Genomic DNA, 12,403 nt, shown 5'->3' on the forward strand with positions numbered 1-12,403 from the left:
TCCTCACGCTGCATGATAAGGAATGCTTTGTCTTCTTCATTCGTCATTTTCTCAAGTGCATCATTTGGTGAGATATCGAAGAGGGATTGAAGATCATCTTTGAACATCTGCTCCTTCACTCTATAGTTTTTGAATGTCTTGGTTCTATTTTTCTTTACTAGTTTGTAGGCATCATACAACTTCAAAAGTTGGCGCTCACAGGAATCTACTCTCTGCACTGGAATTCGTGTTTTCTCCCAGTATGCACACACAGCTTGTACACTAAGCTTGGCACTTTCATGAACTGTATGGTGTTCTTGTATGTGATGGTACACCATTTTCTGCAATGTGTGTCCTTTGGTTGGTAGGCCCCCACATATTATTTCCTTTTCAGACTTGCCCAGCAACCAAACTGTGGAAGAGCTGCGAGTTTCTGCCATCTGAAAAAAACAGGATAAATTAAACATGTTATTTTTTGAGCAACCTCTAAATAAGTTCCAATTGACCTCATATTTGGTTCATATGATCTTTATAAACATAGGAACAAGGGCAGCCTTGTGGAGCATGGATTTTTAAATAGTATTAAATATTACATATATCTGTGGACCACCCTATTCTACATGTTATGTACTTGACAGAGTTATAATCATAAACCTGCATGTTTGAATGGACTGATAAAAAAAAGCATTTCATGATATCTTTCTGAATAACCAAATGGACCTGAAAAGGCTTCAAGGTGAACTTCTAAAATGAACATTTTATTGTGAATGCAAATCTAGGAATTTCCATGTCACACCTACTTGACGGCATTTGGATCAAGAGTGGCATAGAGGTAGTAGAGGCATTTCATGCGTTCCTCAGTTTCCAGATTGTGTGGAACCAAATACTGAGCAAATATTCTTTCCACTAGCAGCCTTGAGGGGTTAAAAAGGAGGTTATTGTTAACTCACAGGAAATGAAAACCAATCATGTAAGAAATGCATTCACTTTTGTAATTAAAGCAACAATAACTTTGAAACAACTAATTAAACAATTGAAGAAACATACAAAGTGAAAGGCACACAAGACAAAAATAAAAAGGAAAGCTGCAATTTAAAGAATCATCTCAATCTTCTGCTACTAGTAAGAGCCACATCCTCTGCCAAGGGATCCAGTCATAGTACGCCTTGTTATTGCAGCAGTGGAAGGGTCCTCTCGTGGTGACATTTACGGCACCAGTGGTGATGATATGCCATCGGCCCTTGCAGATGCCGGTAAAATAGGGGAGGGGTAGGGGTGGAGAAGGGAGCGACCACATGCCCCGTGCTGAGTAACCTCATTAATTACCCTCTTGAGGGTCCCTTCACCTATCCATGCCTGACTTTTGCAGGTTCAAACAGGAAGGACAGATCATACGACACACCTAGATCATCACTACCACGCACAACACTGTCTTCCTATGGTATAAAAAAATGGACAATCTTAGCCTAAACATGAAGTCCTGATTACAGGTACAAATGAACTTTCTTATGCAAGCACATAGTCCATGCTAAGGCCTTACACTTCACCAACTACCTTGTAGCCCACACACATAACAGTACAATTATGGATCGTGCTCACTTGTCATCAATGCTGTTTTGGTAATAGATGTGAAGCAACTTGTCCTTAATCCAATCGATCTGCGTTGCTGATTCCTTCCCAACCTCACCATGCAAACAATATTTCTTGTAGATGAGTGCCAGGCCCATCATGGCTTCTCTTCGGACCCGCCACTGTGAAAGCAAACAATACCTTTGCCTCTTCCAGCCTTTACGCATTACAACTTCGACAAGTAAAACACGTGATCTTTGATTCATTGACAAAATAACTATAACACTGTAATGAGAATGAAATGTCATCACAAATCAAAAGCATGTTAATCAATAGTTAACACTACTTATGCACCTCCACAAACTGCAAAGCCTCACCGAAAACACATCCTTAAATCCAATGATCAAGGTGAATTTTCTGGACATGATCCAAAGTTAACGATTACAATTTCACTTTTGATGGAATTTGTCTCCTATCGAATTATTATTCGTTCAAAGAAACAATTGCAGCTTTATTCCTGATTGTGTTATATTTTCTTGCCAACTGAGTCAGTAACTACTGTTCCATCTTCTCCCGTAAGTAGGTATTCCACACTGCAAAGTGCCTGGCTGGTATGGTATTGTAAGAGGTTTTTTTTGTATACCAGCAAGGCATTTTACACGAGAGAATACATTTCCTGCAAGAAGTTGGTGCCACATGCCATACGTACAGAACCAGCTCTGCCTGGAATAGGTTGCGGCCTTTTGCTTGGGCACCAAAGAGTCCTGACAAATTCCAAAGAACATGTTTTTGGAACATATGGATTGGGAACTGAAAAAAGGCCGACCTCTGCTAAGCTAAGTAATAAGCAAGAGCTGCATCAAAATATATTCCACATTTAGTAGAATCTGAATCAGGCTGTCATACTGAGTATTGTATACTAGTATAAAGCCTCGTGAGCATGCCAAAGTCTGAAGCCTCAGCCTCGTGTCAGATGTGCTTGTATCGTTTTTATTTATTAGACATCATACGGACATATATTAACACTCGTTTTACTCTGCACACGTTGCACATCACGTGCAGAGAATTTATTTGACAATGCATCTCGAACAATTCTGATTCATGCCAATTAAAGAAACATGAATTGACAAAAATATTAAGGTGTTGGTTCAACTTTCGTTAGAAACAGCAAATTATCAGAATCATGGCTTTAATGAATGGTTAATGGTTAATACTGGTTCACAAAATAGTAAATATCGACAAGTTCTGGAACTTTTCAGCACATACGCACAAGATGACATCATATGTCCATTGAAGTAACCAGTACCTGTATGTTTTAGAGCTGGCAGTGCTTTGCCAATACACAATCAAATTTGTTTTTGTTTTTATAGCAATTATTATACCAGAAGGTTTGTATTAGTGAGGCAGTGTTTGACACTCAAAAGTGATGGTAATGTAATGTTAGTTGGCACCTACATGACCACAACTCAACTTTTGATTCCATTTGTCTTGACAATGAATACTTTTTATTACAAAATAAGTGGATATTTTCCAATTGATGGAATGCATTAGACAGAAAGAGCTACATTAAATTACATCGATAGTATATAGAAATAAATCTTACTCGTTTGTCCAGCATGCGCTCCCTGACGTAACCAAGCAGCTGGTCATTGACTAGAGAAAGGTCTTTTTTTGCAGAAGTTACTATGGAAACAATGACATCATGCCTGATCGCCTCCTCTGGGTCATGAGATCGTACTTTAAGGATTTCTGCAAAGACAAAACAAATAAATAGATTAATCGTATTCACCCTGTAACAATTGCAAGACATAATGAGCAGAGATGATCATAACAAAGTGCAAGTGAATCAAATAAACTGAAGATACTGAGAAGATAGCACTGTTGAGGTTATCCAACCAAGAGCATATAGACTAGAGGGAAGTCAATGGCATGCCATCGCAAATCCACATGCTTCCCACCTAAAGTAAAGTTGAAAGATGGCAAAAAGTTCCACCAGGAATGACTCAATATCAATGACTCATTACCCCCCCCCCCCCCACCCCCGCCCCCCAACAACCCCCACGCCCCATTTTGACTCCTGTGACTTAAGTCCCCACTGCATGGGCATTAACTGGGGGTCAAATCCCAAAAATTGGTACATAATTCATGCATACCCCAATGTAAATTGCATATACAACGTGTCATTTTAAAATGTGTCTGTAAAATTGCATTTTTTGGTACTTGACCTTTTGACCCCACCTGAGGGCCCCAGCGTTGCTGGCCCAACAATTATACTGTTCTCGCACCTTATTGTCATGTGGTGATCATAACTACCAAGGCTGGTGAATTTCTGCACAACCGTTTAGGTGACGATAGTGTGACAGACAGACAGATGGAGCAGACTTTTCAAAAAGTGTGGGGATAATAAAATAACAAGCAAGCAAGGGCCAATCCGAATGGCATCAATAACTCAAGAATATTACAGAAATGGTTGATAGAAACTCAAATATGAGCATCAGAAACAACGAAGATATCGACATCTTAATCATCAGACCTGCCTTTAATCATTTGCATACACTATTTTCATTTACTGCAAGATTCCTTGAACAAAAAAATACAAAAAAAAGAAATATTTTGATAATAAATTGAAAGTATGCATACAGACTTAAGGGGATAATAAAAACATAGATGATTATGCAAATTAACTCTGTCAGCCATTGAAAACAACCTTCATCTAAACCACGTCTTGCTCTTTTTCTGACAAAATCCCATAATGAGCAATTGAAAGATTACTATGACAATAACTGCAGTGAGAATACAAGGTGTTCAGATTTGAGGCCTTATTGCCTTGAATAATTGTATATTGTCCAAGAACCTTTGATTGTGCAGTACTGGCTGTTTTTGGACTTTGTTGGATCGCATGATGAGCACGATGAGTTTGCTTCGGCGCCATTTTCAAAAAAAAAACAAAAAAAAATTCCTACTGGTTTGGAGCTGGGCACGCACGGCGCGGATGCCATTATGATAGGTATGTGGTTATCACACTGGCAGTGTCAATTACTTCTGTCTGACATGTAGCAGAAGGTAAAAATGACCATTCCAAGGTAGCAAGCTTGCTGAGCCTCAGAAACTGCCTGCAGACACTTCATTAGATTAACATAACAAATGGCAACGACAAGAAACTAGTTCGGTTCATGTCAAAGCCAGATGCAGATACTTTGCTCATGCTGTAATATTAGTCTGGGCACCATTTGCACAAATACAATTGGTGACACAATGAGAAATGGGCACCACAAAATGATGACAAGGTGGCCTACAGACAGAACACGTTCATAACATTAATTGAAAAGATACTAATATACAGTATCATCTTGAGTGCAAATCATTTTAAAGCTGTTTGCGAGTAGGAGAAACTGGTGGACCTCTTCTACTTCTGCATAGACAATTTGGGGATGTAATGGCAACGTTGGCACTTAGTGCCAATGGCCAAGAATAGCTGCAAGACGGGATGTCCAAATACATCCCGTGTACCACTGCACTCCAATTTCCTCTCTAGGATTATTGCCCAAGGCAAATTATCTAGAACTCTAAACATGGCCATTCAAGACAGCATCGTATGAAAATTAAGTATTCAAACAGTATTGTTTCTCGGACAAGCATGACATCTAAATATTTGCTATTTTTCATGTATTGGTTACATAATTTCACGGGCAAGTTCAGAAAATATTACCCATTTCCAATAACTGTTTCGACGAAACCGTCAAAAGAGGCTGCTGTTATGACAACACAGAGATGCTATCATTTTGTTTAACAATTAAATCATCAACGCACCAACACTTTCCAGACACCTCTGCTCAATTCACCATGTCACTCGCACCTTAATTATTACAAAAACACAACTCTCTGCCACGTTTGATAAAAATTGAGAATACGGCAACATATCCCTAACCTAATGATCACTGTTAACCATGGCCTCTAAACATAAGATGAGTGGGGAAGATGAGTATGCTGGAAAGAGGCAGAAGAGTCACAAATTTGAGCGAAAAAGTGAATGCGTTAGACAGGCTGGCTACAGGTGCAAGTTTGTCCACACTGGAATGTGAATTTATTGTCTGCATTGTGACAATATTTATTTAAACCATGATTGTCGTGACATCATGGTGACTTGATATCATCATGAAAATATTTTCTTTCAAAGGTAGCAGCATTATAATATTAAATTTTTGCATAGATTTGTCAACTTAAGGTCAATTTGATATAGAAATGTCATATATTGAAATTATTCTTCATTTTATACTCAAATTTTAAAAAGTTAAATCATACAGCTTCACGAAAGTAATATTAGTTAGAGGGCCTTCAAAACCAAAATATTAATAATTCAGTCACAATGCAATGTCCAAATTGTTCTCTTAGATGATGCATTTTGATCAAATTCCCACGTACCAGTTAAATCCTTGGTGAGTTCAGGATGGTTCGTCAGGCAGTGACTTGCAAATTTCACACACTCCAAGCGAACCGGAACATGAATATCATTAAAGCTGCAACAATGAAATATGGGCAAATATTGAAAAATTAACATGACCTTATTTTTGGGATCAAAGAAGTAATATCCTGTAAAAAAGGAAGACACTGCAAAAGAAAAAATTTCTGCTGCATAAAAGCTTTGTTTGAAATCCATTTCATACATTTTTAAAAGTTAAATTATATACCATTTCTTCTTTTCAAGCATAAAGAATACAAATGAGCACAAAAAATTTGAATGTGAGAGTACACTTAAACAATAAATAAATAAAGGCAAATAAACAGTAAAAATAAAAGAAAAATAAATAAACATGAATAAACAAACTAGAGAGTTCATAGAACATGATACTCCACGCAGTGTTCAAGAATATACACCAGTGTCTTGCTGTTCATGGTGGTTACATTCTTGAAAATCACCATGAACCACAAATCCACAAACTTGGGGGGTAATGGGGAAAATAAGATTAGGGACTTCAGCTTTAAAGTTTGTCCAAAGTATTATTTTCCTGTGTTAAGAACATAAAATAAAGTATTATTTTCCTGTGTTAAGAACATAAAATAAAGTATTATGTTCCTGTATTAAGAACATAAAATAAAGTATTATTTTCCTGTGTTAAGAACATAAAATAAAGTATTATGTTCCTGTATTAAGAACATAAAATAAAGTATTATGTTCCTGTCCTAAGAACATAAAATAAAGTATTATTTTCCTGTATCAAGAACATAAAATAAAGTATTAATTTCCTGTATTAAGAACATAAAACAAGAAGGCATCATGCAGAGCATGATACTTGCAAAATAACCACCCCCCCCCCCCCCACCCCCCTGAAAAAAATGTTGCAATTTATCCAGCAAATTGTCATTTTATCAAGATTAAAATTGACGATCTTGATCACAGTTCAGGTAAATAGGATGAAAATTTATGATTTTTCAGATGAAAATTTATGATTTTTGAAGTTTGACCTAGAGTTGACATTTGACCTTTTGACCACAAAAATAGTTGGGTTTCCAATTCAGTGACTCAATATACAAATGCTGTTCGATTTTCAAGTTAATTGGATGAAAAATGGCCATTTTAGAAATTTGACCTCCAGATGACCTTTGACCTCAAAATCAAGAAGCTGTCTCATGATTAATCCTGTCAGCGAAGCAAACGGGTAAGCATGCTTCATCTAAATAAAAGCAAGGAAGGAAAAAACTCCGGATACATAAGTTTGATTTTACTGATCTCAAAAGATTTCCATTTCTACAGATTTCAAGTTTCAACGTCATACTTCACAAACGCAAGTTAAAGTAATGACTCCTAACCCCGCCACCTTCCTCCAATTACCCACATACCGTCCCAAGAAGCACTGCCACAGTGGTTTGTTTTGTGAGGCGAGCTCCGAGTCTTTTGCCCCAAACATTTTTGCGAGGAGCTTAACAACAGCCAGACGTTCTTCATTGTCATTGCTCTAAAAGGCAACCGCAAGTAACAAAACACAAGGCCTCAGCATTCACAAAGATATATTTCTAAGAAAGTTGCAGATCAACATCCTCGAATAACAAAAATATGTGGCAAGACTCTCTGATGGGGTTGCATGCCATTAAAATTAAGTCTCGGCCATATTCCCAACACACTTGGATTGCAACACAGAGCAAGGAACTTTGGTTAAATAGGCATTACATTAATTTATCACCACTAATGGCGATAGACAATGATTCACAAAATAACCTTTCTCCTGAATGCATGTTCCATCAATACATATCAATCCCCTCATCGGCTTATTTGTGTCGTACCTTCACAATGATGATCGTGGGCAACAATATTGAGCAAGATGTATACATGCTTTATTAATCCTGAGCAATGTATTTCTGAACAAAAAATAAGTCTTGTTAGAATAAATGAACGAATTACATTTCAAAGAATGCTTGCCTTAAGTTATATTTAATACAGCTGTATAACAATTTGATGTGTAATATGAAGTATGTGCTGCTAACCTACCAGCAAATGTATTCAAAGAGGTTGCTAACCTACCAGTTTAACCTACATGAATGTTGTGACTGTTATGTGGTTTAAGGATGAACAATGGAGCACAAGGTGTATGACATGGATGAGGGTGCCACATCGCTGAGTTGGCAGGTTTGCTTGGATTTCAAGAGGCTTGGAGCGAGTTAAATTTATTATAAGTATTGCAAACAGTTTCATTTTCATCATTTTCAAAATCAACCCTGACATGGGCTAGTGGTATGGTCTCTAGGACAATGTTCATACAGGACTTTTGAAATGATGTAATCCACCCCAGAATGCTCGGCGCACAGGTGCAGAAACCCCTAGAATCAGCGATATTTAGGGCAAGTTGTTGTTGTTGTTTTCGTATGCATCCTGCGGCTGCTGGTTTGCATCATTTCTTTGGAAGCGTATTTGTGCCGCTGATACAGTGCCCCAATTACCAGTGAGCTGGTACTCAATTTGCCGATCTTGGAAGGATGACAGGCTTAGTCAACCCCCCTGGCGTTAATTCAACGATCGACCAGGATTCAAACTCAGGATCCTCGGATCCCAAGTCAGCACCCTAACCATTAAGCCAAAATCAGACTTTTTAGGGCAAGTGAACTGCTATAGTGCATGCCAGATATGGATTGCTACATAGAAAGGGTCACGAAGCTTCTAAAATAAGTTAAAAAATAATAATTGGAAAAGTACCTGAGAGAAAACTGGGGTGTGCCTCTGTACAAAGAAAGAGTTGGAGGGGGACACCATATTTGGTTGGGGTGCTTCTGAATACCGATGGGAAGGACATATCTGGGGCTTGTTAATGCACAGGATACGTTCAAAATGATGATATTTACTATTAATCATGTTGGGGGGAGAGGAGTGGGAGCTGCTGTGGCTGTGAAGGCTGTAATTTTTTTAATTGCTTGGTTCTGAGGCCACAAGAGGAACTATACTCTGTTTTTTTGCATTTACTGCTAAATGGAGAAAATCGACCTCTCTCGTCTAAGGATATATCTAGTATTTCCGAAACTTTTGTGGGTTTGATTTACATTCAGGAACACAACGATTATGATTAACCGTCCACTCTTTGGTTTAAGTCCTGAAAATTATGTTAAAAAGACTATTTGAATTACAGATTTTGCGCTAGCAATGGCAGGTTAAACGTGCCCCGGCTAGTGGAAGGGAGTGGCTCAAAATGCACACACAGCGCATGTGCAAAATGCCTCATTTAGCATTCGTACACCATTTCTAAAGTCCCGTATTCCCAGAACAGCAACCCAGGAGCTAGGTGCCCTTGAAGACATTTGTGGAATATTGAAGTTGTGATAATTAGTCATTTTATGAAGTTGCAATGCTATTTCTCTCTATTTATGGCCTGCTGAATAAAATTAGCTTAGAATTAGGAAAGAAAATCAAAATTGAAATCATATCTGACTCCAGTATTATCGATTTATGAAACAGATGGGCAAAGAGCCCTTTTGTTACTTGATTCCTGAACTTTCTCTTTTCACACGTTTTAGAGCCTGGAGAAAACAGTATGATCAAATGGACATACTGAGTATTTTATTCTAATGACAAGCATGAAAATCATGGCAATTTATCCATCAAGTTAAATTACACTCAACTAACGACACTAATTATTGGACCATACAACAAGAGACATGTTTTAAATGTATAAAGCAGTGCTTCGATGGAAATGGTGATCCAAACAGTTCAAACCTTGAGTTTGAATTCCAGCTGAGGTAGCACTGAAAGCAGTAGGTGTGGGTCGACATTATACAACTCAAGGATAAGGTCAAATAGATGTTCAGAGAGGTCACTCACTGATGTTTTTCCAAGCATTAACACCTGATTGAAAAACTACAGATGTGCAGCAAGGAAGGCAGAAGATAATTATAGTTAGTCTTTGTCCAAAAATCACGATCACAAAAAGCATTTCAACATGGAATACAAGAACACAGAGAATAGATCAACATACATTGGTGATGTAAGGCTCAATGCCTTCAGAAGTTCTCTTCAGGAGAGCTTTAGAGAGCTCATAAGCTTGTTTGTTCAAGTTCTGCAAATTCAAACCAAACAACTAATTTCATCACAGCCCCAAGATAAACGACACAAATGGCAAAAGTACAATAATAATTAACCATACCCGAATATGATATCTAGATTTCCACAAGCCTAAAATGTGTGTACACAAATACGACCTTTGCGTACTTATCCCTCCCCTCCCCCATTTTCCCTTTTTCTATCCTGATGTCGATTTGGTCCACTGTCAAACCCCGTGTTCCTCAACTTTATGTTACTTTCTCCTTCATTGTGACTGTGTTTCTCACCTCTCTGCCGTTTGGCTCTTCCACAAGGCTTCATTTCTGCATTAAAAAAAATTGATGCCTATAAGATAAATCTATATATAATGGAGCAAGTGTTTGTGATTACGTATGTATGGATGTATGTGTGTCCGCTCTTCACCCATTTGTTTGGACAGCTGACCTGATGCCACACACAATTGTAACATGAAATACTTAACGTACAGTTGTTGTTTTTTTGTTTTTTTGGTATACAAGACCGAGCCTCATGTAAGAGCAACATTAATCACAAAATGACAAACTGACACATAAAACATATGATAAAGGGAGCGGGAGACAAGATGGGGAGAGAGAGGGAAGCACACAAGTACATCATTTGAGAGCAGGGACATCAGGAGATCTGTGGGAGGGAGAGGGCTTGGGGGGAGGAGGAGAGGGATTGGGGGGAGGAGGCGTGGGAAGGGGAGTGGGGGGTGGGAGAGGTAAAAAAAACACATGTATACTGCCAGGACTTCCAGGAAAGAAGTCGGTATTTCAAAAAAGTGGATCTGGGGTGAATTAACGGGGGTAGAAAAGATCAAGGTTTTAGATGGGGGAAGATAAGAGATGGTGGTGAACAGCTATTTTAAAGACCTGGAGGGAGAGGAATGAAAAGAGGAATGAAAGAGTGGAGGTGAATAGAGAGTCTTGATTTTTTTCAGTTTAACCATAAGAGGGTTGCAGGCAGATCTTGTGCAACCTGTAGGAATATTTGGGGGACAGAGCAGACAGAGATGGGGGAGCTAGGCCGGAGAGGAGTCGGTAGAAGATAGAAAGACCACCAACCTGCCTGCGGTGAGTGAGTGAAAAGCCTTCATAGTTAGCTTCATCGTGGGAGATTCCAATGATTCTGAAAGCTTTGGTTCCATCAGTCTTTGGGGTCTTTTGGGTCATCGGGGTCATTTAGATATTTTGGGTCCTCTGGGTCTTTTGGGTCCTCAGGGAACTGGAGGGGGGGAGTCTTTTGGGTCCTCTGGGTACTTTAGATTAAGTATTTCAGGTTACAATTGTGGGCGGCGTCAGGTCAGCTGTCCAACCAATGGCTGAAGAGCGGACATACACACATAAATACATTTAAAAAAAAAAAAAAAACCTTTAGAGGCCATTTTTCCCCGCAAAGCGGGGGTTGGCCTTTTTCGGGGACCGTGGTTGTTGTTGTTTTTCGGTCCCCTTTTTTGAAGCAATGTTTTACGGCCGGATGCCCTTCCTGCCGCCAACCCTTTTTGTCGCCTTTTACGACAAACAGGGAATTACCAGTGAGCTGGTACTCAAACATACATAAATACATACATACATACATAATCATAAACACTTGCTCCATTATATATAGATTATTATTATTTTAAAGTTGGCTCTCAAGCCAAAAAGTCCTCTCGATCAAGCATTGCTGTGTGCAGTTCTTCGGTCTCCAGCCCCGTATTCTTATTCAACATGTTGGTGTGGTTGAGAGTTGTTCTGTCCTGCTTCGGCCTTCCATGTTTAGTTGTCCAGAGTATATAATGGGAAACGGGTTTGTTTTTGTGGCGATAGCAGTGCCCAATAATCCTGAGATGTCTCCTTCGAATTTTAATCGACAGCTTTTGAAGAGATCCATAGAGCTTTTATTTGTCCTATGTTCAGACTAACTGACATTGCAAGCTGAACGAAAAAGTCGAGTATAGCATTCATCCAGTCCCTACTCGTGGGTTGCAATGAATGTCTATACTTTACTTCCATAAAGCAGAATGGACGCAACTATTGCCATGAACAGTCGTTCCTTGATACCCTGAGAGAGCGTCGACTTCCACATTCTGAAAGTTTGTTACAAGCTCACTATGCGGCAGCTTTCCTTTGTTTGATATCCTGAGCAGTTGTGTTAATCCTTCTGCCCCAACCACGTGAATCTCCGCCACCCCTCCTCCCACGCTAGTCCCCGACACCAACACACACGCACGCCCGCAAATGCACGCACGCACGCACACACACACACACACACACACACACACACACACACACACACACACACACACACACACACAATATCTGCCAACCCACC

The 12,403-nt window shown here is 39.1% G+C and overlaps 1 protein-coding gene across 2 annotated transcripts in view; it reads right to left on the reverse strand.

Moving 5' to 3' along the window:
* Positions 1-12,403, reverse strand: part of LOC137425471 (sister chromatid cohesion protein PDS5 homolog B) — a 258,555-nt gene that overhangs the window by 76,791 nt on the left and 169,361 nt on the right. For both annotated transcript variants that reach the window (XM_078776694.1, XM_078776693.1), the window contains exons 7-13: positions 10,005-10,085; positions 9,746-9,886; positions 7,387-7,502; positions 5,971-6,065; positions 3,152-3,297; positions 1,579-1,730; positions 780-893 (exon numbers count right to left, since the gene is read on the reverse strand). In XM_078776694.1, the coding sequence (XP_078632820.1) occupies positions 780-893; positions 1,579-1,730; positions 3,152-3,297; positions 5,971-6,065; positions 7,387-7,502; positions 9,746-9,886; positions 10,005-10,085 (845 nt within the window). The remainder of the gene's footprint in view (positions 1-779; positions 894-1,578; positions 1,731-3,151; positions 3,298-5,970; positions 6,066-7,386; positions 7,503-9,745; positions 9,887-10,004; positions 10,086-12,403) is intronic.

The sequence above is a fragment of the Myxine glutinosa genome, chromosome 4 (genome assembly GCF_964187855.1).
Source record: "Myxine glutinosa chromosome 4, kmMyxGlut1.1, whole genome shotgun sequence".
Classification (NCBI taxonomy): Eukaryota; Metazoa; Chordata; class Myxini; order Myxiniformes; family Myxinidae; genus Myxine; species Myxine glutinosa.